Raw genomic sequence first — 26,253 nt, 5'->3', positions numbered from 1 at the left:
GGGGGGAGAGGGGGGAGAGGGGGGAGAGGGGGAGAGGGGGGAGAGGGGGGAGAGGGGGGAGAGGGGGGAGAGGGGGGAAGAGGGGGGAGAGGGGGGATGCCCAGGGCCAAGAAGCCAGGCAGCCTCTAGCCAGCAGACACAGAGTAAGACAGAAAGAAAGTAAGAAAAGGTAAAGGTAAAAAGCCCCGAGGCAGAAGGTAAAGAGGAATAGGTTAATTTAAGTTAAAAGAATTAGCCAGAAATGAGCCTAAGCTAGGCTGAGCATTTATAACTAATAAGAAATCTCCGTGTCATGATTTGGGAGCTGACTGGTGTCCCCAAAGAAAAAGCCTGGTACAGTGGACAGCACAGAATTCCATGTAAAGGAGTAAATAAGGACCCCTAACATCATCTAATAGTATGGCAGGAGCTCCACCTCTCCCCAGCCGGCAGGGAGAAGCGCCCGGATTCTCACCCAGAGGTAAAATCAGCTGGGGCAGAGGACTGGTGGAGGCTTGTGGTAGCAGTGGAGTGGAAAGGAGGGTATGGCAGGCAGTGATTTCTCTTAGAGGGTCGTAAGTACTAAATCCAAGAGGGTCACAGGAATGGAAAGGGGAGAGAGAGACAGGCAAGAGAAGAGATGGGGTAATAATGGAATATGAATATGAGGATGAGGCTGGATGGAGGGAGGGTGACTGAGGTCCAGCCAGCAGGACAGACCAGAGTCATCTGAGGCCATGTCTGTTGAAGGAGCTGATTAAACCAAAGGAGTTTTGAGGTCAAAGGTACAGGAGAGGTCAACCCAGAAGTCAGGCCGGCTGGAGACTGCTGCCCAAGTGTGTCTGTGGCAATGTGTCTTCAGGGAAGAATGGGAAAGACACCAGCCTGCCTGGCAGGCACCACATTCCCAGTGCCTCTGCTACCTGAGTATCTGTGCTCTTATACAAGTTGGTAAAGATCCGTGTCCACGAGGAATGAAAGAAACCATTTCCTCAAATGATAGATACCACTGCTTATCTCCTGTAGAAAAGCTCTCGTGCCGGGCGGTGGTGGCACACACCTTCAATCCCAGAGGCAGAGGCAGGCGAATCTCTGTGAGTTCGAGGCCAGCCTGGTCTACAGAGCGAGTTACAGGACAGGCACCAAAACTACACAGAGAAACCCTGTCTCGGAAAAAAAAAAAAGTTCTCACATGGGACTGGGGTGTAATGTTGTAGCTCAATTGGTAGAGTGTTTGCCTGGCATACACTATGGGTTTGATCCCCAGCATTGCATAAACCAAGCAAGCTTATAACCCCAGTATTCTGGAGGTCTCAGTTCAAGGTCGTCCTCGGCCATGTCGTGAGTTCCAATCCTGTCTCAAAGAACAAAGAGAACAGAAAAGTTTGCGTTGTCCCCGGCTCCTAACCTCCCCGGAGTCAACCCACTCAGAAAAAGTCCAAGCTCCAATCCTGTCACGACCTGGTGGCCCCATTCTGGCCCCTCATCTATCCTGGCCCACTTCCAGCCTCAACTTTCCATACGTGGTGGCTCTGCCCCCAGCCGGTGGTCTTCTTTCCCCAGAGTCTGTCCTGTTACCCCTTTGGGAAACTCACCACACCGATTTCCTCAGCCTCGGGGTCTGTGGTTCACGGGTTAGGACAGTGAGCTGCTCAGGCCCGGGGACCACCTCCCATTCCCTCCAGAGGTCTGCCTGGCAAATTTCAAAAGCTCAAAATGTTCGGATTTCATCTTTTACTGTAAAATTCAATGCTTGCATGTGCTCATTTGGAGAGCGTTTTGTGGTTTGGGTTCCTAGGGTTTTGTTTGCGGGGTGTGTGTGTGTGTGTGTGTGTGTGTAAGGGCTGAGTCTCTGCAGTGTAGCCCAGGCTGGCCTCCAGTCCCCATCTGCCTTTCCCAGCATCCTGAGTGTACCATGTCCACAGCCCGACTCCGGATTCTTCATCTTTTCTGGACTGAAACTGTTTAGAATCCTTCCTTGCCTGGAGGTGGTTTCCACCAGAGTCCTCGATTGCAATACATTCATTTATTCATTTAGGCTGCGCAATCAATTATCAAAGCTGGATAGTGCCAGGCGCTGTTGAGGGGCCGCGGACACAGTGGGGACATGGATGACATGAAACACTGTGAAACACAGTGTGAGAGCCAGAGGGGATCCTCAGGGCGCTTTGCTCGCCCGGGGGCCACTGGGGCCTTGTCCAGCTCCTGGTGCCATGCGGGCGTGCCCAGGGATCGGTCCTGCCACCTGCGTGTCTTTCAGAGCCTTCTCTAGTCTTCTCCAACACGGCCCCACCAGCCTGGGCCAGGAGCTGGGCAGCGCCGGAATCCACGTGGATGTCCCCGGCCAGAGAGCGGGGGAAGGAGGGGCCTGGGTGGGGCGGGGCCTTTGTGGTGGGTGGGGCCGGGCCTGTCGGAGAGGAGTCCTGCAGAAGTCTGGCGGGCCTAGAGGAAAAGTCAATTGGGCGGAGCTGGAGCTTCTGAGTCCTTCTGTCCCTGCGACCTCCCGGGCGGGCGAGGAGTGACAGCCGCACTGACCGAGCAATGGGTGAAAATGCCCCCTCAGGGCCCCTTAGATCGGAGTGGGAAGGGGAAGGCCCATGCACCAACTCAGTCACTCCAGCCGCTGGAGTGGACACTCACTGCCCTCCCCACTGGGTGTCCAGACCCAGTCAGCAGCGCCAAGATGCAGCTGAGCCAGACTGTGGGCTCCGAACGAGCCACATGGCCGCTGAGTCCCGATAGCTCTTAGATTAGAGGAGTGTGCGCATAGCTATTTGGGGTTACCCTTTGGGGCCGGCAGCATGAGAAGGTCAGCTCTGGGACACACCTGACCTGAGTAGGCCCAGCTGGAGTCCTGGAATCATGCTGTCTGCCGTAAATCCTCTCTTGATCTTTCCGAATGAGCTTGGCCATCTTCTGTGCCTCTCTTTAGTGGTCTGTGTACTGAGAATGGCAGTGGTCCAACTCACGTTATGGGCAGTTGGCTTGTGTGAAGAAGTGCCCAGCACCGGCTCTGAAGGCTTAGAAAACGCTGGCCACAGTAGCCTCCCCAGTTTCTATTTCCAAAGGTTCAGTTCCCCAACGTCCAAAATATTTAGTGCAAAGTCCAGTTTTGAGTTGCATGCTACTCTGAGTAGTGTCCTAAAACCCTCAGCCGTCTTAAAGACTGTCCTCTAGGACCTCTCTAATAATTTTTTGAATGTAGCTTTAGCGGGCCTGGAACTCCCCATATCAGCCTGTCCTGACCTGGATGCAATTCTCCTGCCTCTGCCTCCTTAGGGCTAGGATTACAGATGTGTACAGCTATACTTGGTTCTCATACAGTAGTTCTAGAGACAGAGACTGCTGCACAAATTTTCATTACAGTGTTTGTTTTGGTGATTTATGTTTTATGAGACAAGGTCTCATGTAGTCAAGGCTGACCTCAAATTTCTAATCTACCTATTTCTACCTTATGAGTAGTGGGATGACAGGCATGTGCCACAATTTGTATATTATAGTCTATTATCAGCATTGTGTTTTATTAAGTATTGTTGTTTATCTCCTAATGTGCCAATTTATAAATTAAACTTTATCGTGTGTGTGTGTGTGTGTGTGTGTGTGTGTGTGTGTGTTTGTGTTTGTAGAAGCATAGATAACATTCATTGTATGGAGTTCATTAATGTCTGAAGTTTCAGGCATCCATGGGGGGTTCTTGGAATGGGTTGTACAGTTAAGAGGCACTGTAATCTGTTTAACAGAGAAGGAAACTGGGGATAGAGAGGTTTTAAGCAGCCAGTCCAAGGTCGTATAGCCCACAAGTGGCAGGATTCAAGCCGGCAGCCCCCAACCCACTCCTTCCCATTCTGTGCCAACACCAATGGGTTACCGCCTACTCAAGCCTGTTCAGATCTCTCTCACCCAGGGGACCCGGTTGTCTTTCCCTTCTCAGGATATCTGGTAGTCTGTCTGTCCAGAGCCAGGACATAGGCCAATAGCACCGATGGCCATGCATGCTGGAGCATACATAGATGAGGGGTTTAGTGCATGCTGGGTTCATGGATGCAGTGGGAAAATGACTGGTTCTACCTTACAGGTCTGCTGTCCGAGTTGAAGCTGGCTGTGCCCTGGGGCCACCTTGCTGTCAAAGTCTGGGGCTCCCAGAAGAACCCTCCAGTTCTCTGCCTGCATGGCTGGCAGGACAATGCCAACTCCTTTGACAGGCTTATTCCTCTTCTTCCACAAGGTGGGGCTGTGGGCTAAGGGGGCAGTGGAGGGGTGGAAGCCACCACACAGACCCCTTTCTCTTTCTCCTCTCCGCTGCAGATTATCATTATGTGGCCATGGATTTCGGAGGTCATGGGCTCTCATCCCATTACAACCCAGGCTTCCTGTATTGCCACCAAAATTTTGTGAGTGAGGTCCAAAGGGTGGTAACAGGTGAGCAAGAGCCAAAGTGAATACCAGGAAGGAGTTGTGTGTGTGTGTGTGTGTGTGTGTGTGTGTGTGTGTGTGCTAACCTTTTTTTCCGGTTTGTGTTTTCAGCCTTTAAATGGACGAAATTCTCCCTCCTGGGCCACAGTTTTGGTGAGTCAGTTTTGGCCAGGCCCCGAGTTCTATGGAGGGTTATCAGAGAGGGAGAAAAATTGATACAGTGGTGCCTGGTACCTTTCCCTGCCCCTCTGAGGAGGAAGAAGAGAATCCTCATATGCTTTTCTTGGGGACTGGGCCCCTGGCCTCAGATGAGGGAGGGGGATGCCCCGTGAGTGTTTTCACACGAAGGGACCTTGGTGGGCCAGGAAGAGGCTCCAAGTTGAAGATGCGGTGTCCCAACACCGTGGTGAGAGAGGAGCTGGGGAGGGGACAGGTCCTCAGAAAAGAGCTCAGGGGAGGATAGTGGGGGCTGGGGAGGGGGGGTTCACATAGCAGTGTGACAGCGCTGCTCTCTTGTCCCGCAGGTGGCACTGTGGGCGGCATGGTGAGTAGCTGGCTGCTCTATGGTCACCTGGGACCTTGAGGGGCAAGCGAAAGGTGGGCTGGGGAGAACCCCTTGACACAACGGATGCAGTAGCCAGCACCTCCTTAGCCAGAGGCAGATTCCGCACGCGCGCGAGCACGCACGCACGCACGCACGCACGCACGCACTCATGTGTCCTGGTGACGGTTCCTCGGTTCCTGGTAGTTTCTACGTGTCCTATCTAGGGTTACTGGGGTCTGCAGCTAGGTCTGGGAGCACACTGAAGGGACAGAAGACTCGATCTGGTGAAGCCTGCGCCTTCTCCAGCCACTCACTTGCTCCTCTCTTGTTCCTCTCTAGTACTCCTGCATCTTCCCCGAGATGGTGGACAAACTTATCTTGCTGGACTCAACACCCTTTCTCCTGGACTCTAATGTAGGAAGAGGCTTCTTGGAGGCTGTCACGGGGACCCTAGACTTTAGTTAGGGCGTGCCTTCAGCTCTGTCTCCTGTGGTGGACATTAAGGAGGCAGTAGAAAGTGGCAGAAGATGGACAAGTTAGCCAGGCATCTCCCCCAGAGAGGGGAGCGTCCTGAAGCTTGTGACCCTAAGAACGTCAGGGAGCAGGGCATGGGAACTCTTTGGAAGCCCAGTGTGTGGCCTGGATTCTGCAGAATGCCGGGGGAGCCAGCATAGACTGTAAAACAGCAGCCATGGGTGGAGGAAGTCTAGGGCCACAGCAAGCTCCCTGCCTGAACACTTAACCAGTTCCTTTGTGCTGTCCACCTGGAACAACCATATACATCAACCATGAGTGTGGCTGAGAGACCAATACTACCCCCAGCAGTCACAACAGCCAGTACTGTCCCTGTATCTGAGACTCGGCCCTGTCCTTTACATACTGTGTGACCCTAAGGAAGTTAGTTTGCTCCAGAGCACTGCAGTATGACAATTTCCATCTTTCCATTTACAAAATGGCCACGCCTTCCCTGAGGACGATAACTCATTCTTTCTTTTTTTTTTAAGATAGGAGCTCATTCTGTAGTCAAGGCTGGCCACGAACTTCTGGCAATCCTCCTGCCCCAACCTCCTAACAGCTGAAATTGCCTTTTCAGTTTGTTTTGTTTTGTGAGATAAGGTTTCTTTGTGTAGCCCTGGTTGTCCTAGAACTAGCTCTGTAGACCAGGCTGGCCTAGAACTCATGGAGATCCTCCTGCCTCTGCCTCCCAAGTGCTAGGATTAAAGGTGTGCGCCATCACTGCCTAGCTGGGATTAGTTTTTATCCCTATGTCTCCGGTCCCTGCACATTGTAAGCACTCAGTAATTTTCCATTGCATGGACCATTAACCATTAAGCATTAGTGTGGAACCCAATACCCAGACTATGGTGAACTTTGCCCTTTGGTCTCTGTGATGTCCCACTGATGAAACAAGTATAAAGAGCCTTGGGACTTCCTCCTGGGTGGTGGGGGGGGCAGTGAGCCCCCATAAGCCTGAACCTGCTGGTCTTCTGCCACTGGGGACTTGGGGTATGAAAGATGGAATGTCAAAACCGATCCACTTTGCCTACCTGGTTCCACTACTTGCCATTAGAGTCAAGTTGCCTGCCCTCAATGGAATGCTAGTGTTCACACCTCTACAAAGCCCTTGGCAGTTAACAGAGATGCTGCCTCCCCCATCATCTGATCCCTCTAGCTGTCCCAGGCCAGCCTGTGCCAAATGAGAAAGGATAACTAGCAGGGGCAGATCAACCTCAGAGGGGCACCAAGGGCAGCAGGCGGGACCAGGGAAGGGACTGGGACCTCTCATCTGAGGCTTCCCTATTCACCAGCTTGCTCTGGCTGACTCTTTAGGAAATGGAGAACATCCCGCTCTACAGACGGAGGAACATAGAGCACATGCTGCAGGTGGAAGCTTCCCAGAAGCCCCTGAGGGTGTCCAGCCCTGAGGAATTGCTGCAGAGGTGGGTGTTGGTGGCAGGGGTGGGGCGGAGGGAAGCTGGCACTGCTGTGCCCAGGGTGGAAACCTTCCAAGTCAGGGAGAAGATACAGCACGTTCCTCCTCCTCCTGTTTCCTCCCCCAACCCCTCTACCCCAGTTTGCTCCCCCTGGGGTGACACTCTGGCATCAGGCCTCCTGGATTCTCCCACTCTCCTGTTAGACCTGTCCGGCAGCCTCTACCCCAGAACACCCACACAGCCTTGTGTCCTTGTTGGCCTCTCCATTCTGCACCCACGGCCCAACTGGGAATGCCCTGGCTGTGTTTGTACTCATCTGGCAGTGTGCACAGTAGGACAGGGCTCCACTTTTTTTTTTGTGGTCTAGAGGAGTGGAGACACACACACACACACACACACACACACACACACACACACACACACACAGAGTAACAGGCAGACTGTGCCTGATGCTGTAAACACCCCACTGATTCTGAAAGACATGCAGATCATTGCCTCCCTTCCCTCCATCTCCCCTTCCTCCCTCCTCCTCTTCCTCCTGGAGAGTGACCCCAAGCACTCAAGCACTTTACCCCTGAGCCACACCCCTAGTCCTTTTTGGTTTTTGTTTGTTTGTTTGTTTGTTCATTTTAGAGAGATTTAGCTATAATTCAGGCTGACCTTGAACTCACTATGTAGCCGTGACTGGCCTTGAATTCAAAGTCCTCCTGCCTCAGCTTCCTTAAGCGCTGGAATTAAAGATGGGCATACTATCTCTAGCTGCCTGCTTTCCTTTCTGTCTAACCCCTGGGCTTGATGGAGGCCTGATTCCTTTTGTGTCTTCCTGTCTCCCCCAGGATCCTGAATAACAATAACCACTTGAATAAAGAGTGTGGGGAACTCCTGCTGCAGAGAGGAACCACGAAGGTGGCCACAGGTAAGGACTCACCATCTGTCCCTCATTACTGCGGGATGACATGGGGGGCCTGCATGGGTCAAGCTGATACTTGGTGCCTCCAAGTGTTTCACTGGTTCTTCCATTGCCTCATACACGGCACTGTGAGAGCAGGATGATGGTTATGATAAACGACGCTGGTGGTGGTGCTGGTTACTGGTGGAAAAGTCACGGGCCACAGCCACGACTACCAGAGTTATAAAGAACTTTATTAGAAAGAGGGGATAGGAGGGAGGAGAGCCAGGCCTGGAGGGAAAGGAAGATGGCGGGAGCAGAGAGAGAACACACACACACACACACACACACACACACACACACACACACACGAGTGGGGGTCCAAGTTTGGCTTTTTAAAGTGGGGATTGCGTGACCACATGGCGGGCATGTAGTCGCCAGCGCCCATTGATGACATAACACATAAGACACAGGACCCCGAGCTGCGCATGTACAGAATCCTAACACAGGAGAAACTGAAGCTGTGCATTGCTGAGTACCTACCTGATACAAAGTCACGTAAGCGTTGTAGAAAACCACACTTGATGTGAAGGTTGGCTAGGTACTGGGACTAAAGTTGGTGACTGTCATGGCTGTGCCCTGCTGGGCCTCTGGGGAGGAGGTGCTGTGGCTCTGGCAGCCTCTGACCTGAGAGTCTTCTGTATTACTTTTCCCACGTACTTGTCAAGATCCTTTACTAAGGGCCTGAGAAGTGCAGTTCCCCGTCAAGACTGTGAGTGTGGCAGAGAGCCACACTGTCCCAGTCTCAATGGGGCTGGAATCTATAGGCGGCACAATTCCAGGGGGGCACCATTTACAAATGTCCTTTGTGAATAGAAAATAAATAAATAAGTAAATAAATCTTAAAAAACAAAACAAAACAAACAACAACCCCCCCCCCCCCCACAAATGTCCTTTGTGAAAAATGACACCTCCTAGGCCTGGGCAAGAAGGAGGCTGAGCAGAAAAAGTAAATCTTAGGAGGAAAAAAGATGATAAATAAGCCTTAGACACTTGTCTGTTGCTGCTGTTATCTGACAACTTGGAGAAGTCAGGGTTTATTCTGGCTCTCAGTCACAGGGGACTGCCCATCATGACGGGGCGGGGACAGCGTAGGAGCAGGAGGCAGCTGGTCACGTTGTGTGCCCAGCGAGGAAGCAGAGAGAGATGAACCTGGTACTCTGCTCACTCTTTAATTCAGTCCCGGACCCTAGCCCATGGGATAGTGCTGCCCAGAGTCGGGGTAGACATCCCCACCTCAATCTGATCTAGGAACTCCCTCAGAGACGTGCCAGAGGTTTGTTTCCATGGTGATTCTAAAGCCTGTCAAGTTAACATTAGCCATACTAGCAAGTAAACAACCAAGGCGTAAATATGAGTGCCTGGGGGAGAGGCGTGGGGCCGTTCTCAGGTGAGGGAAAAGCTCTCTCTTGAGATGGTGTGACAAGACAGAAAGTGTCCCAAACTAGTTTGGTTCCTGTTGGTGCCAGCTGAGCAACCACGGGACCCCGCCCCCTGTTTGGTTAGGAAACAGACAAGGTCATTAGACTGTTGGCTCTCACAGGCTGACAGGCTCCGTGGAGGTTGTGGAAATTACTTTATGAAGAAGCGAAAGAAGTAGGTATCGCCTCCACCTACTCAATGCCTGTGGGGTTGGGGCAGGTTGGCCAGGACAAAGACACTAGAGAGTGGTAGGTACCGGAACCAACAGACCCTGGCCGAGAGAGGCTGTCCTGTGGGAACTCCTGTCCTGTGAGACTAGAATTCCAACTGCTGAAAGAGGCCCCCTGGACTGTACATTGTACCTGTAGGTAAGGATATAATAACACCGTGAGGGTCACAGGGAGCAGGCCTTGAGTGTTCAGGTGCAAACTGCCATTCTGATCTATTGGGTTTTAGTCCCGAGCCTGTCTCCTTTCCCTACAAACCCATAGGAAGGTTAAGGGCCTAGGATTTTGTGCCCCACAAAGATGGCCAACCCAGGGGTTCCCTGTAGAGAAATGGGCTAATCCAGAAGAGACATCCTTCCAGCCAGCCCAGGGAATCCAACTGGGCCCTGAGCTGCGTGAAATGTAGGCACAGATGCTGTCACTAAGGAGACACTGGGCATTGCGGAGGTGAACTTCCGTGCTAGGGAGCAGGCAAGTGGCAGGAGCACTCCTCTGTAGCAGAATTAGCTTGGGAGAAGGTAAATCCAGATCCTTCTGGCTCTGGATACAGTGGGAGGAAACCATTGTTCTGGGCCTCTAGACCCCCTCACCAACACACACACACACACACACACACACACACACACACACACACACACACAGCCAGTCTCTCTCTCTCTCTCTCTCTCTCTCTCTCTCTCTCTCCTGACCTGAGTAATGCACGTGAGGAAGTGGTTGTAGGCATCTACTTCCCTGCCAAAGGGAGTTCCCAACAAAGCCGGGTCATGAAGCTAATGATTTAACCAGGCAGATGTACCAGGATCAAGAGAGAGCCTTGAGAGGCTGGACAGATGGCTCAGTGGTTAAGAGCACTGGCTGCTCTTCCAGAGGTCCTGAGTTCAATTCCCAGCAACCACATGGTGGCTCACAACCATCTGTAATGGGATCGGGCGCCCTCTTCTGGTGTGGATGAAAACTAAGCACTCATATACATAAAATAAACAAATATTTAAAAAAAAAAAAAAAGAGTGAGAGCCATGAAACACAGCTTTAGGCACATCCTTGTCTAAACACAACTGTTCCAACCCATAGTCCGGTGCTTGCTTCAAGCCAGGTGTGGTGGCATGCCAGCCTGAAACCCTAGCACTTGGGAGGTCGAGGCAGGAAGATCGTGCTGTTGAGGCCAGCCTACATAGTAAGACCCTAACTCAAGCAAACAACAGAAGCAACACATACTACTGGCTGAAGGTATTCTGTAAAGAGGGAGAACCCAGCTCTGTCCGGGGTCTCTGAGGATGAAGGGACAGGCTCTATCAGTCTCTGGCCAGGGAAGCCCTGCCTTCCCCTCCAGGATGCTGAAATTTCTGTCATAAACTCAGCTGCATTCAGTCAAAAGCAGATCCGTCTGGCTTGAGCAGTTTCACAGAAACACTTGGCAGGGGAGCCGGGACAGCTGCCCATATTTGAAAGGGAAAGGCTTTGTAGAAAAGCAGAGCTTTCTAGCTGCCGCCGGTGAGAAATGGAGAGACCTAACAACAGTCATCCCCCACCGGCAGCCACCAGAGGCTCTGAGGGCCTTGTCCATGGGCACAGTGCCCTCTCTGCCGGTCTCTGCTGGATCTGTCTGTGACTCTGGCGAGTCCCAGCAGAGACGCGGAGTCAGCAGTGGGAAGACTGTTGAGTTCACTGCTGTTCCTCAGATGGCCGGGCAGGCCTCCTAGGTGGGAAGAAAACAGGAAGGAGCCACCCATGGGCAGAGCTGCAGCTATCAGTGTTCAAGATCAGGGCTTGTTTGGTTTTTGTTTTGTTTTCAATTATACTTGTTTATTTTATGTGTGTGTGTGTGAATGGGTGTGTGCACATGTAGATGGATGCCAAGGATTGAACTCAGATCTTCAGGCTTGGTGGCAAGTGCCTTTAGCCACTGAGACATCTTAATGGCCCCAGAGGACTCTTAGCTGTTTGTTGGTTTTTTTTGTTTTTTTGGTTTTTTTTGGTTTTGGTTTTGGTTTTTATTTTCCCACAAAGTCCACAGAAAATGGACCTAGGGCCTACTTTCTATCCCCCAATACCCCCATGCTCTGGGACAGAGGGATGGCTAGGGAATATCCCTGGTACTCCAATTGTATAACCTGAGGATTGGGAGACAGTCACCATGTAGGCGTCCCTCTGACACTGTGGGACACTGCTAAGGCAGGGACAGAGAAGGGCCAGCAGATACAGAAGCCACACTGTGCCAAGGACCTGCCAGGAAGCTGTGGAGAGGACAGCGGGATGCTTCTGAGCACAGGGCTGGAGGCTGGACCAAGTAGGACCAAGTTAAGTCTGCACTGGGAAGCCCATGGCTTCATGTGGGTTCAACTCAGCCCAGGCCATTTCCCTGTCCTGCTTAAAGGGTAAAGGAGTTTATTAGGGAGGAAGACTTACTACAGCACAGGAGATTTATCCTAGGGTCCTGGAAGTCCGAGGCGCAGTCCAGCGCTGTTCTTCTGCCTGGGTCTGTCTCAGCATCCAAGCCCACCAGGTCTTCTATGCATCCGAGTCACAAGAGCTCTATCAACAATTAAACATTCCATTTATTATCTCAGAGTTCCATAATCTCTAATTAGAGGCCAAAACCTAATAATTACAGAAAATAGCATTCCTTAATGTTTCCATAATTGCTTCTTTTTTTTTTTTCTCAGAGTAGCATCTAGATTCATGCATTGCTTTTCCTGTGGGGGTGGGGGTGGGTGGGTGAGGGTATCCTGCCTTAACCTTTCCCAGACATACATGAGCTCAGTCATCATTTGGCTTTTCTTTCTTTCTTTTTTAACGAGTTATTTTTTTATTTCGTGTGCATTGGTGTTTTGCCTGCATGCATATCTGTTGGATCCCTTATAACTGGAGTTATAGACAGTTGTGAACTGCCATATGGGTGCTGGGAATTGAACCCAGGACTCTCTGGAAGAGCAGCCAGTGATCTTAACCACCGAGCCATCCCTCCAGCCCTCACATTGAGCTTTTTATCAACTTTGTCTAATCTGTTGCTATTTAAAAAAACAAAAACAAAACAAACAAACAAACAAAACCTGAGTCGGGCGGTGGTGCACGCCTTTAATCCCAGCACTCAGGAGGCAGAGGCAAGTCAATCTCTGTGAGTTCGAGGTCAGCCTGGTCTACAGAGTAAGTTCCAGGACAGCTGGGGCTGTTACCCAGAGAAACCTTGTCTTGAAAAAAAAAAAAAAAAACCAACAACAAAAAACCTGAGTCCAAGCATGATGGTGCACACCTTTCATCCTCAAAGAGGCAGAAGCCTCTGCTTACCCTCTGTGAGTTTGAGGCTAGCCTGATCTACACAGCAAATTCCAGACCAAGACTACATAGTAAAACCTGTCTCAAAAATAAATACTTCTTAATAAAAACTAGTGGGGAAGGTGGTGGCACACGCCATTAATCCCAGCACTCAGGAGGCAGAGACAGGTGAATCTCTGTGAGTGTGAGGCCAGCCTGGTCTACAAAGCAAGTTCCAAGGACAGCCAGCGTTGTTACACAGAGAAACATTATCTCAAAACAAAACAAAACGTAAAAACCAGGTAACTTAATAAAAGTGCAAGGCTGGGCGCATTGCTCGGTGGTCGAGTTCCTGCTCTGCATGTGCAAGGTCCTGGGTTCCAACCGCAGCACTGCAGGAAAAGGGGATTTACTGGAAGGCTGTGGAGGTTGGGAGCCCCGGAATGCAGTGGGAGCATCTACCCCATCTATGGTCAGTCCTTAGCTTCATCTCAGTTTTACCAACTTTCCCATGTTGCAGACATGACACTGTAGCCGCCTGGTCCCTGTTTGTCACTTGTCTCTAGACCTGGAGTGGTTTCTTTCTTGAGTGCAGAACTGTGGTATTGCAGGTGACATCCAACTGCAATATGTGTGTCTTTTTTTTTTTTTAAATGGATTCTGGAATTTGAATCATTTACGTGTTTGATTCTAAGACTTATATTTTGTTTAAATGTTTAACACACTGGGGACTTAGCCCATTTGCAGAAGGTGTTCCGGTCTGACTTCATCTTGTCTTAGGTGGTTGTGCACAGGGGAGTTGAGCAGACTTGTAGGCAGACCTCTCCCTAGGCTGACACCTGCAGCTGTCCCCGTTTCTCTTGTTGGAGCATGTCCCCAGAGTTGGCTTTTCTATTCCCGGCCAACTCTTGGAAATTTCCAAGGCTTGTGAGTTCCTATGAGGCTGCTCTGCCCCACCCCCACACTCCTGCACACAGTTCTGTAGGAATCATAGATGTGGCCCAGGAGGGTGTGGCTAAACCTTTCTAGCTGGGTAGAGTTGTCCATCCTCTATGGCAGCGACCAAGTCTGACAAGGAATGCCATGGGTCTCGATTATTCTCTATTTCCTAAAGAAACGAACAGTTTTCTCTGAGATGGGAGTTGGACCCTAGAGTGGTGGCACACATGTCTTTAGTCCCAGCACTTGGAAGCAGAGGCAGGCAAATCCCTGTGAGTTGAGGCCAGCCTGGTCTACATAGTGAGTTCCGGGTCATCAGGGGCCACATAGTGACATCCTGTCAAAAACAAACAACAAACAAACAAAAACAAGAAAGAGAAGAAGGAAAGAGAGAACCTTATTGTTTCCACCATCATCCTTTGCTGTCCCTTGGGGTCTGAGGAGATGCCCATGTGCTGTGGTCAGACAGCCTTGACCAAGCTCTGTTCTAGAAGCCCAGGACGGAAGTCCAGGGCTGGCTTTCACCAGCCCAGATAGAAGGCATGAGCCCTGTGTGAGGAGACGAGACTTCCCCAGGAAGCCGCCGGGTGAGTCCCTTCCTGTAAAAGCTGACACTGAAAACACCATGCTTTGTGCTTTCTCCAGGGCTGGTGCGGAACAAGGACCGGAGACTCTCTTCGGTAAGTACCGCCGTCTTCCAGCTTCGACACAGATTGCCTGTGATCTCTTTTCGAAGGTAGTGTTAAATTTCTATGCATAGCATAGGATAGACCCATTTTAGCTGCCTGTAAGTACACTGCTGGGTAGTATTAGACACACTGTTTTATGTTTTGTGATGTGTCACCAACACCTATAGCCCAGACTTTGTCCCACTCAGGAAACACGGAACCAATTAAAACCCCAAGTCCTCACCCGTCTCTCCAGCAACCTCTAATTGACTTTTCTATGCCTGTGAAGTTGCTTGTATGACACCTCACAAAAGCAGAATCAGTGTTTGTCCTTCAGTGCCTGGCTTCCTCTCCTCAGCGTCGTGCTTTCCAGATCCTTTCAAGTGAAACATGAAACACACATCTGAGTTCACACTTTGTGAGGACTGAAAACTGTTCCATCCTGGTGACTTTAATCCCAGCATGTGGAGGCAGAGGCAGGCCAATCTGTCAGATTTTTTTCTTTAAACATCTTTTTTACATCTGTTTTTTAAATTTAATTTTTTTTTTTTTTTGTGTGTGTGTGTGTGTGTGTAAGGGCACGGGGGAGCGTGTGTGGAAGTGAGGACAACTCGTGGGAGTCTCTCCTTCCTCCATGAGTGTCATGAATCAAAGCCGGTCAGCTTGGCGGCAAGTGTGTGTTTATCCTCTGAGCCGTCGTCCTGCTGGCCCCACAGCACATGTTCTCTGTGCAGTCTTCTGCTGACAGACACCGGGGTTTCTTGTTCTGGCAGCTGAGAACAATGCTGCTGGACCATGAGGCTGTCCCAGAATTGAATTGCTGGAACCCACGGCGACTTGTGACTGATCTTTTGAGAAACTGCTGTCCACAGAGGCTGCACTAGTTCATGTTCCCACCAATGATACACAAGGGTTCTGATCTCATCCCCAATCTCTGTCTCTGTCTCTCTCTGTCTCTCTCTGTCTCTGTCTCTCTCTGTCTCTCTGTCTCTCTGTCTCTCTCTCTCTCTCTCTCTCTCTCTCTCTCTCTCTCTCTCACACACACACACACATACACACACACACACACACATACGGGTGGAAGGGTGCTGGGAATTGAACCCAAGGCCTTGTACATTCTAGGCAAGTGTTCTACCACTGAGCTACGTCCCCAGATCCCTTTCTCCCATTTGTCTCTTCATACATGTGTACATACATCGACAGACTTTCTCCAAATGTCCCCAAGTGTCTTTTCATACATGTACATGTACACGGACACAGACCCTTGTCTCAGGACTTTGCATCATTTCCATACTCCCTTGCTAAAAAAGTCTCTCACAGGGCTGGAGAGATGGCTCAGAGGTTAAGAGCACAGGCTGTTCTTCTAGGAGACCTGAATTCAGTTCCCAGCAATCATGTGGCTCACAACCATCTGTAATGAGATCTGGTGCCCTCTTCTGGCCTGCAGGTGTACATTCAGGCAGGGCACTATATAATAAATCAGAAACAAACAAACAAAAACTAGAGAACCGAGGTGAGTCTGGAGCACAGCCGGGCACACTGACCTGGATCCAGGTCTCATACCCTGTGTCCTATATGCAAAATGCCTCAGAGCTAGCCGTTCATTTGACTTTGCTGTTGGCTTAACCTTATTACTTTAAAAAAAAAAAAAAGAGGGGAGGAGTCAGGAAATGAAATTGGAAGAGTTAAGAGACGCTGAGGGGGAGAGGCAGCTGATAAAAGGGGACAGGCAGGGACCCCCAATGTGGTCAGTCCACAAAGGAGAAATAAGCTGCCATAGAAACTCAGAAGAGCTTCATGTCTGCAGGCATGAGTGGGGTAATGTCCCCTAATCCTTGCCTTGGGACCAACTTAAAATGAAGTTTGAGGCCTGATTGTACCCTTGAGCCAAACCAACCCCAGTTCGTGAGGAAAAGGAGGGAGTTTGGAGGTCAAGGCCCGAACCTCCCCACCTGACTGCGTCTGGCGCCACCTCCTGTTAGCTGTTGGCTGTGGCCAGTGTTCAGAGGCGGCCTCCCTGCCCGGCCCCTCCTCCCGTGCCCCCCAGGCTTGTTTGAGAAGGTGAGGCCAGGGAGCCTGCCTTCTGGACCAGGTCACACCTCTCCAGCTGTAGCTCTGATGTGAGAACCTGGCTGAGAGACTGTGGGGCCTTGTGGCGATGTGGGAATCTCTGCTTTGAGAACGTACCCGTGGTGATTTCAGTCTGAGGAGCAGGATAAGAAGCGACTTTGTTGTGTCTGTGTGAGAGTATGTGTATGATGTACTTGTGCATGTGGAGATCAGGGGACCTTTGGTGTTCCCCAGCCACATTCTCACATTTATGTATTATCATCTATTGACTTTTTGAGATGGTCTCAAACTTTTCAAGCAGGCTAAGCTGGCTGGCCCGTACACTGAGGGTCCACCTGTCCCTGCCTCTTGAGGGCTGAGATTGTAAGAACGTCACACCATGCCCAGTTGTTGCTTAAAAGTGAAGTCTGAGGATCAGATTCAGGTCTTGTTACAGGCACTCTACTGACTGAGCCATGGCTCCGGCCCAGGAGTGAATTTTTTCATGGTCTATATAAAACTGGGTATCAGATACTCACCAGGGCCCAGTATATAACAGGCAAGCTCTCTGCCACTGACCTACAGCCTCAGCCCAGCTGTACTGATGTCTTTTATTTAACTTCATTAACTATCATTTCTCCCATGAAGTCCCCTGATCCTAGCATGCATACGACACCTGCCGTGCACGTGACCTACAGTGTCTGTCGGTAGCTGCACGGGGCTAGAGGCCTCCATTTTGGGCCCTGCAGCATAGGCACATTAAACAGTGAGGGCTGGGTGGAGACACAGGTATGGTGGACTCTGGGACTCTGTGTTGTGGTCACAACACATTTCTTTCAAGTAGAAGCAGTCTCAAGAAGAGAATGAACTCTGCCTGGCAGAGTCCAGAGCCCATAGCTGGACTGTGCCCTGGGAAAGGTCTACAGGGGGTTCCTGGGTCCTAAACAGGTCCAGAAGTAACCTCCAGTCAACAGTCACATCCAACTGTAAAGGGTTCTGTGAATGGAGTCTGGCTGGGCAGCCATGATCCCCACAAGAGGGAAGAATAGATTTGGGGGTGGGTGGGAGACACACTTTGGTTGACGGGAGCTAAGAAGTCTTGATGAGTAAGTGACTGGGTGGCCCAGCTGACCTTGCTGGAACCCGGCTGCCCTGAAATAAGGACTCTGCAGGTGTGCATGGGACTTCATGGCAAGGATTCACCCTGGTCTTGTTTCTGCAGCCAGAGAATAGCTTTGACTTCGTGAGCAAGGAGATGTTTGTGCACCTTACCAGGAACCTTCAGGCCAATGTGTTCCTGATCAAGTGAGTCTAGACTGAGTGCCCTTGACAGACCCGGGGAGCAGGACCCTCTGAGGGAGCCTGGCACAAGGCGTCCAGTTCTCCATTGTGACACCACACTACTTCCACTTAGCCTTTCTTCTCCATTGTGACACCACACTACTTCCACTTAGCCTTTCTCGGGAAGCATCCTTGTCAGCAGGTGCTGGGGGGGCGGGGACAAAGCAAGGGGCGGCCTGGGAGCAGGGGGCAGGGGTGAGGACTGCCGCACAGACTGGCAGGTCTCTGGGGAAGCCTGACATGGCTGGACTTAAGATTCCACTTCCGCGTCAGAGAAATGGCACAGGCAATCTTGGGAGCTTGTTAAGTCCTATTCTGTTGGGAAAGATTGTCCTATTGGAGTGCACAGCTTCAGGAAGGATGCACTTGGGGTGATTCTCAGGGGCTCAACCCTACTCAGATCAGCCAAATTAACCCTGATGACCAGTGGGGTGACAGACATAACAGGACTGTCTTCACATTCAGGAATTTTGAATTAGGAACTTTTCCTGGGCTAGCCACACACAGTGGGTCTAGCCTGATCCTTTCCTTGATGCTTGGTGGTGGCGGAAACAGCAGGGAAATCAGAGCGAAGTTTGATGCTGTGGTGTGGGCTGTTCCTAGGAGGCTTAATTAATGATTTTTTTTTTTTTTTGAGTTAAATTTTCAACTCATTATGGAGTTTGGGAAATGTTAACACCGTTATAAATTAAGGCAAAGCTAAACTTAAAAACAAGGGACTGGCTGGGCACAGTGGCTCACACCTGCAGTTCAGGACTGGGGAGAGCTCGGCAGGGCTGTGGCAAGTCCGAGGCCAGCCCAGGCTACAGTGTGCTTCAAAGGCAGGGGTGGGGGTGTGGGGGGTGATGGTTGTGTGATATGCACGTTAGACGTCAGTAGGTTTTATTTTGAAGAAAAGCCTGGCCTTGAGAGTCGGTTCAGATCTCAGTCCAGCTTTCAGTGGCCCCCACTTTCCCCGGCAGGCATTCAGCTTCTGTTGGCCTGCTACCCACTCTAAGAGAAAGCTGGTACTGAATGACTGACCCTCAGGATCAGCAGAGGCTCAAAGGGACATAGGAAAAAGGAAAATGGGAGTCAGCCAGGCTTGGGCTCTTCAGGTCCTGAAACCCAGACAGGGCAGAGGGCTCTGTTAAGATTCACCCCAACTTCTTGCTGCCCAGAGCAACAGAGGGGTACTACGATGTGAGACGAGCCAATGATGAGAAGAAGGAGCCCCTGCTCTTCATGGTGAACACGCTAAGCACCGTCCTAAAAGAGGTAACGTGTGTGGCCCAGGAGGCTGACAGGTTGGCACGTTTTCTGCTCTGAATCCCACATCATAGTCAATCACTTTGGATCCCCTCCATGGCCAGTCCCCACAAAACCTAGGACACACAGTCAGAGTTCAGGAAGGAGACAGCTTTGGTTGGCAGGATCTTCCATTTTATTGTTCTCACCTGACCCCTGGCCAGGCTTACTTGTGGGGCACACCTCTTAAAAGCGGCCTCACACTCGCCTCCACTGCTCCCGGAAGCAGCAGATCGGCAAGTGTGACGGCTCCAGGGCAGGGGGAGGCCTGTGGAGGTCCTGGCTCTCTATGGTCAGCCATCCACTTAGACCCACCGAGGCCTGGAACCTTTGCACACAGCCCGATGCTGCCACACGGGGAACCTCCTATTCAGCCCGCTCCACCAGAACTGGCAGCGAGCCTGCCTGTGACTGCCCCAGTTCAGCACTGTAGTCACACAGCTCAGAGGCCTACATCCCTGGGACAGCTTCCAGGTCCCCAGGCTGCTGTGGAGAGAGGTTGCCTCTCACCCACTTGGAAGCAGTCAGCTATGAGAATGTCTCCCGAGTGGGCAACATCTCACCAGCTGCCTCTTTCTCCAGCGGTTCCAGTTTGTGGAAATCCCAGGCAATCACTACATCCACATGAACAAGCCTCACCTTGTGGCTGGAGCCATCAGCTCCTTCCTACAGAGCCAACCCAGGACCTCATCGATGCTGTAGCTCTGGTCTTGGATCCTGTTCACACTTTCTAACACCCTCATCCCACAAAATAGGTGGAGTGGGGCTCACTGGGCTGGAAGACCAAGGGAGGCAGCGGAGAATCCCACGGTAGAGCTGCGGCAGGCAAGGGAAAACAAGGTTCTGGCCTTTAGTATCTGACTTTGAGAAGGGGACAGGTGCCCTGGGGCTTGTGTTTGGTAAGCTGCAGTGAGCTGAGGAAGCAGGGCCTGGGCTGGGTCTTTGGAGCCTGTTCTGGCTGCTAGCCTGTGTGGAAATAAATCTGTCTTCACTGCATTCCAATGGCTCTGTTGCCTGCAGGGGCTTCATGGAGGGCAACAGAGTCAGAGCAGACGGTCAGTCAGGTTTCCCAGGAACATCTTTACAGGCATGAGGAGGCAGGGGCAGCTCTCTGGAGGCCAAATGCTGCTGCCGCCCTGCACGTCCAGCCTGTGTGGGTGTAGAGATGGAGCTGTGGGACACAGCAGCGGCTTCTTGGCCTGGGATCTGCTTCCTAAAGCACAGTCCCCGAGGGAGCAGGCCTGCTCTCCAGCGGCCACAGCAGCTCAGTAGGGCCGGAATTTGCGTTGGGCGCGCATCAGTTCAATCCTCTGCTTGTCTTCCTCGAACTTCTTGCGCAGCTGTGCTAGGTCTGGGGGTGTGAGGGACACAGGACGGGTCACACAGAGTACCTGTACGGGAACTGCCAGCTACCCTACTAAAGGGGACTCCTCATGTCCCAGGGAGGCTCAGTACACTCTCCTTCTCCCTGCCCCCCTCTCTTGCCCCCTCTATCCCTGCTGTGCTCTGGGTCAAGGTCAGGATCCTGCAAGAAAACAGAACCGGACACTAACTACAGCCGCGCAGGAGGGCTAGGCTGAGGTGGGAGGTGGTGGCATGGAGAAGAGAGGCCTAGAGAAAGCAGGACTCCTAACCCTTCTACTCCCTATGAAGCAGCAGGCCCACGGGCCCCTTTCCCTAGATGAGGCCTTGGAGTGGGGTGCTCCAGAATTCAGCAGGTAAATGGTCACCAAGTGACCCAAGTCAGAGGTGGCACCCGGAGCTCCAAGGAGGGGGGTTGACAGACAGGCTGCTCAGGTGAAGGGACAGCCTGGGGTCTAGGAACAGGGCAGGAGCATGTGAGGTGTGGGAGAGACGGTGAGGCAGGGGTCAGTGCCAACAAAGGGGGGATCTGAAGGTGGCTGTTGAGCCCACCCCATGCTCAGGAGAGGACCGGGCCTTCTCAGTCCCACAGAAGTGTCCCGTGAGCAGGATCCTATGCGAGAGCATGTACCCCCATATGGAACACTCAAGACCCCCCCCCCCCAGGTCCCTCAGCACTCTGCAGTCGACGCCTTCTGGCTGGGGCTGACAGGTCCCTGCCCCAGGTGTTTCTGGGGAGCAGCAGGGGCACCAGCCTGTAGAGGAGGTGCCTGAGGACGCCCTGCCCCGGCCCGTGGGGTGCCCCCAGGTGTCCCTTACGCTCCATCTTGGACTCTCGGTGCTGCCAGGCGTAGAAGTTGAGCAGCTCCTTGCGAGCACGCTTCCTTTTCTCCTTCTCGAGAAGGCGCAGGCTGGCCGCTTCTGTCCGCGGGAGCACAGGCCTGCGGCCCCGGCGCGTCACCTTCACCCAGCCCTCCTCGTCCGGGACTCCTTCCTCCTCCTTGGCCTTAGTCTCCTCCTGCATGGAAGAGGCGGTGGATGGGCTGGGCTCCGCAGCAGCAGGATGCCCCGACTGGCCCGAGGCCCACACAGTGTCTGCTGGCCTGAATGGTCCCCGCAATAAGTGTCGAAGAACAGACATATCAATGACACTTCCTTCACCTGCAGACCACTGAGAGTCCATGTCACCCAGCCAGGTGGCCCGGGTTTCAGCAAGCAAAAATGGGAGCCTGCACTTCCCATGGTAACCGAGGACAGGCTGCCACCGCCATTCCCTCACAGGCACCACAGCACAACATTCACTACTTGTGGTACCCACCTTCCCACGGCTACACACGTGATACCCGGGGGCCCTACTGGAGGCCCTACCTCAGCTAGCTTCTTGTCGTAGGCCTCCATGAATGTGTCTACTTCGACTCTCAGGGCCTCAGGGTCGAGCACTGAATCTTCATAATCACTGATCCACTCTGAGGGGGAAGGGAACATGGTGTATCATAAACCACACTGGAAAGCATCATGCGCTGTCTGCGCTCGTGGAGAGTAGACTCGGGACCAGAGAGCTGGCTCAGGTTCGGTTCCAAGCACCAACATGGTAGCTACAACCACCCATAACTCCAGTTCCAGAGATGCACCCTTTTCTGACTTCCTTGTATACGAAACACACGTGTGGTGTGCAAACACACAAAAGCAAAATCTTTTTTTTTTTTTTTTTGGTTTTTCGAGACAGGGTTTCTCTGTGTAGCTTTGCGCCTTTCCTGGGACTCACTTGGTAGCCCAGGCTGGCCTCGAACTCACAGAGATCCGCCTGCCTCTGCCTCCCGAGTGCTGGGATTAAAGGCGTGCGCCACCACGGCCCGGCTAAAAGCAAAATCTTTAACAGTTACAAAGAGAGCAGACTCCAGGAGGCCTTCCTTTGCTCCTCCCAGCCTCTCCTGGGTCAGCCTGGCTCCCTGGCTCTGTAGCCGGGAGAGGGAAACCAGCAAGCTGCCCGCTGGAAACAGTTGGCAGGCAAACTGCTGCCAGCAGATGGCACTATTTTTTTTTTATGCCAAGGCATAAAAGCCCCGCAGTGGGTCAGGGAGGGCAGCAGCTCCCTGATGAGGCAATCAACCTCCCCAGTCACTCTGGGGCACTCCCCCATCTGATGCCGTTCCCTTGGCCTGCTCTCAGCCAGGCTACTCCACCTCTGCTGCTGGGTGCTGTGAGCACTGTTTATGAGGTTTTTGCTGTCTCTCTGCTGTTTGTGCTCTGCACTTTGCCAGCCATATACTTAATAAACTGTCATTCCAACCATCACTACAGCTCTCACAGAACGTTCCCCAGGCCGTACAGAATACAGAGGCGACCGGCTCAGAGTGCAGAGTCAGGCTTTGCCAGACATGGCTGGCAAGCTGGATCCTCTAGCAGAGTCCAGGGACTTGGGATCGAGGTTCAGGTGCTAGGAAGGTTCTGGAGACAACAGGCTAGGCCCTTACCTCCTTACCTGCTGCCAAAGGCTCAGGCTATTTTCTGATGTGTCTCAGACACAGCCCCGCCAGCCCAGGCCCCTTGGGAAGAGGGGACACAGCTTGTGGCATTCACAGATGCCGCCCCCATCAAGTGTCCCTCACCAACCCAAGGCCTGAGAAGGAAGCACTGGCCACTGCCAGCGGTACTGACTATGAATTCCGCTCTTCACAGGGTGGCTCTCTGTAGAAAGCAGCAATGGGCCCTTCAGATTCAAGGCAGCTGACACTCCACTTGGCTTCTGGAACACCACATAAGCTACCTGAAAGCCCTGGGGGGAGAGAGATGTCTGTGTGAGCCTTCCCACTTGTGGCACAAGGCCCCCATACCTGCCCCGGACCATGGGAGATGGTGCTTGGCTCTTTCATGTATCATCCCACAGTCTGGGTGAGGGACAGCCATGCTCCTAGCTAGCCAACTGCTGCTGGGACACCCAGGCTAGGGTGGGTCATAAACAGACAAGGCACAAAGTCGGAGTAAGACTCCCTTGTACCGTAAGGACACGTGAGGGACCTGGGGAGAGAAGCAGGGCTCCTGGAGCTAGGGCACCAGTCCCGAGGAGAAAGCCACTGAAGTAGGAAACAGGCTCTGGGAGACTGCAGGGCAGAGAGGGAAACAGGAAGTCAGAGAACGTGGCGGCACACCTGAGAGAATCAGAGGCCATCACCCCGCCAATCTAAGTCACACACTGCAGAGAGCACCACAGGGCCACAGGGCGGCTGTCTGAAGTCTACTGCCGAGCCCACCCACGCCCCACCACCTTGCTGCCACCCAGTGGAACCTGGTGGAACTGGGCAGCCTACCTGAGCGGGCTTCTGGTGAAAATACTTCGACTTTGGCTCCTTGGGGCTCTCGGCAAGGTCAGGCTTCTGCTGCAACTCCACTGTCTTGATGGCGCCACAGGAAGACAGGAGTCGGGACAGGCACTCCTGCCACGGTCAGAGGGAAGCTGCATGAACACCCACAGGCTCCTCAGAGCCTCCGGACACCCACAATAGACCGGAAGGACTCGAGCCCAGGTCTACACAACCCAGGGGGCCTAAGTGCCCAACCCTGACCAGCTCCCAAGACAACACAGAGGCAGATGTGTCTAGAAGTAAGGACTTTCAATGTCACTGACTTCGGATGACAACTAACTAAGCTTTACACCTAAGTCTGAGAGAATCGGCTCCGGCTGGGCTCAGGATGGTGGTAAGCTTTGGCAGGAAGAGTATGAGGGGACTTCTTAGGTCTGTGCTGATTACACACAGTGTGGTCAGCTTCTGACATGCAGCAACTGTCCAGCCCAGCCCTTCTCTCCAACCTGTTGTCCGGGCTGGCCTTGAACTTCTGATCCTCCAGCCTCCAAATCTGATTTCTGTGGTGCTGGGGATTGAACCCAGGGTTTCAGGAACGCCAGGCCAGCACACTAGCACTGAGCTCTATCCCTAGCGCTAGAATTTCTCTTCTCAAAAAAGTAATTCTTCCCACTTGGCATGGTGACACACACCCGAAATCCAGCACTCAGGGGGCAGGTGGATCAATTGAAAGGGTTTTTAAATTGCATTTGTCTGTGCGTTTGTGCACAAGTGTATGTGTGTATGTGGATTCCATGTTACATGTGTGGGGGTCAGAGGACAATCTGCAGGAGTCAGTTTTCCCTTCCACCATGTGGGTCCCAGAGATCAAACTCAGGCTATGGGACATGGTGGCAAGTGCCTTTACCCACTGAGCCATCTTGCCAGTCCTCAACCTCCTTTTTAGACTAAGTGTGGTGGCACATCCCTGTAATCTCAGAACTTCATTAAGAGAATCAGGAGTTCAAGGCCAGCCTCACCTACATAATCAGTATGAGGCCAGCTCAGGCTACAAGAAACCCTGTCTGAAACAAAACAAAATAATGAAAAGTAAATGTAATAGTGTCTGCGAAAAATCAGTATGTATGTCTAGATAGAACTGCACCTGATTTTTGTTAGACTTTCTTTAAAACAAAACAAAAAAAAAACTAACCAGTAAACAAAAAAAAGTTGTTGGAAGGATAATTAATTTCGAAGCCAGCTGTGACCACTCGTTAACTGTAATAAGTCGAGGTAGTGGGGTGGTGCTGGAGCACAGCACATCTGAGGCCAGCCTGGGCTGTCTAGTGAGTTCCAGAACCACCTCCGGGAGAGTGAGACCCTGTAGCCCATATTCTTAAGAATTCTGAGAGCCCGGGTCTTTTCAACATCCTCCACTGTGGGTTTACTGGCATTTCCACCTGACCGCCAGAATTTTGTAGGGCCCATGGCAAGTGTCCCCCCCCCCCTTTCAGAACCCCCGGTCCTCTGCCAGCAGCTTACCTCTGTGCAGTAGGGGGGCACATTGAGGATAAAAAGGGTCCTATTGGGGGGCCACGTGGACTGGGTGTCTTGGCGAACTCTGTGCTGTCTCACGTAGAGGTAATGAGAAGCCCGCTGCTTTTCCGAGAACTTGATTGGAATAGCTACGAGCAGGAGAGAGTTCGGGGTACCCCGAGTTGAGGTTCCTCTCTCTGTGTCCCTCTCCTGTTCGTCCACCCACCCGCCCACGGAGAGCTAGAGAGCACGTAGTCGGGTAATCACGGCCGGTGGGGACACGGAGCCAGCGGCTCACTTCCCCGCTCTCGGGGTACTCGCTGCCTCACACCATCAGCTCCCATCGCACTGGCTGTTCTGCTTGGCACACCAACCCTCTCCCCTCCACCCACTCTTCAGGTTGGGGCTGTCGCGTCCCGACCCCTCATGCCGAGCTAGCCCCACCTTCCCAGGAAGTCTACACGGGTGAGATGCGAATCTCCAGAAAGCCAGGGAAGCTTTTCCTTGGGGTGGGGATACAGCTGCGGCCACCACACTCAGGAAACGCTTGTTGAAGAACCAGACAAGCGCAGGCCAGCGGGTGACAAACTCCAGTGGTTGACGCTGCACGCTCGGCGCTCGGCGCGGCCTGGAGGAAGCGCTCCCAAGGCCCTCTGAGCAATGCCCGCGGAAGTCAGCAGCCAGAGCCGGCGCGGCGGGCTCCTGCGCCCCGAGACCTGACGAGCTGCCGTGGCCTCCGCCACCCGCAGGCCACCTCCCTGAGAAGAGGTCAGTTCCTGGCCCTCAGCTGCTCACCTGAATAACCCGGTGGGCTCGGTATGCTCCCCTCGTGGCCGCACGCTCCAGGTTTCTTCTTGCGGGCCACCATCTTGAGGACCGGGAGCGCAGGGATGAATGGGAGTTGTAGTTCTCCTTTCCGGCGCGGCTGAGTTCCCATGACGACGGGACTACGTGGGGCCCCGCCTTCTCAACTCTAGGCCCGCCTCCCGGATCTTGTCCAGCCCTAAGATTTTCCCCTTCCTTGTCAAAAATGGGGATGGAGGGGGCGGGGTGAGATGGGGTGGAGAGGA

The 26,253-nt window shown here is 52.5% G+C and overlaps 2 protein-coding genes across 3 annotated transcripts; one reads left to right on the top strand and one right to left on the bottom strand.

Moving 5' to 3' along the window:
• The first annotated feature begins 2,386 nt into the window (after positions 1 to 2,386).
• On the top strand, positions 2,387 to 20,000 carry Serhl2 (serine hydrolase like 2). The gene is made up of 12 exons (XM_059247471.1): positions 2,387 to 2,524; positions 4,055 to 4,204; positions 4,285 to 4,398; positions 4,504 to 4,545; positions 4,917 to 4,936; positions 5,276 to 5,350; positions 6,767 to 6,876; positions 7,707 to 7,786; positions 14,305 to 14,339; positions 17,599 to 17,681; positions 18,878 to 18,974; positions 19,587 to 20,000. Exons 1-12 carry the CDS (start codon positions 2,521 to 2,523, stop codon positions 19,704 to 19,706), a joined length of 930 nt encoding a protein of 309 aa, XP_059103454.1. The 5' UTR covers positions 2,387 to 2,520; the 3' UTR covers positions 19,707 to 20,000.
• Positions 19,118 to 26,253, bottom strand: Rrp7a (ribosomal RNA processing 7 homolog A). Of its 2 annotated transcripts, XR_009375498.1 has the most exons (8): positions 25,979 to 26,253; positions 25,190 to 25,332; positions 23,675 to 23,800; positions 23,025 to 23,142; positions 21,735 to 21,832; positions 21,186 to 21,384; positions 19,368 to 20,355; positions 19,118 to 19,332 (listed from the first exon to the last, which is right to left on the bottom strand). XR_009375498.1 is itself a non-coding variant. In XM_059247472.1 (7 exons), exons 1-7 carry the CDS (start codon positions 26,118 to 26,120, stop codon positions 20,270 to 20,272), a joined length of 912 nt encoding a protein of 303 aa, XP_059103455.1. In that variant the 5' UTR covers positions 26,121 to 26,253; the 3' UTR covers positions 19,118 to 20,269. The 2 variants fall into 2 exon arrangements, 1 of the variants encoding a protein (XP_059103455.1); XM_059247472.1 differs by having other exon boundaries at positions 19,118 to 20,355.

The sequence above is a fragment of the Peromyscus eremicus genome, chromosome 20 (assembly GCF_949786415.1).
Source record: "Peromyscus eremicus chromosome 20, PerEre_H2_v1, whole genome shotgun sequence".
Taxonomy (NCBI): Eukaryota; Metazoa; Chordata; class Mammalia; order Rodentia; family Cricetidae; genus Peromyscus; species Peromyscus eremicus.
This window is presented reverse-complemented; position numbering and strand designations above follow the sequence as displayed.

Bases quoted from the DNA above. Each gene is read 5' to 3' on its own strand.
- Serhl2 (XM_059247471.1), top strand. The intron at 6,877-7,706 runs GTGGGTGTTGGT...TGTCTCCCCCAG, and splicing joins CCTGAGGAATTGCTGCAGAG to GATCCTGAATAACAATAACC. The intron at 7,787-14,304 runs GTAAGGACTCAC...TGCTTTCTCCAG, and splicing joins AACCACGAAGGTGGCCACAG to GGCTGGTGCGGAACAAGGAC.
- Rrp7a (XM_059247472.1), bottom strand. From the start codon at position 26,120: ATGGGAACTCAGCCGCGCCGGAAAGGAGAACTACAACTCCCATTCATC. The intron at 23,143-23,674 runs GTAGGCTGCCCA...CTCTCCCCCCAG, and splicing joins TTCACCAGAAGCCCGCTCAG to GGCTTTCAGGTAGCTTATGT. The intron at 20,356-21,185 runs GTAAGGGACACC...TCACACCCCCAG, and splicing joins CCGAGAGTCCAAGATGGAGC to ACCTAGCACAGCTGCGCAAG.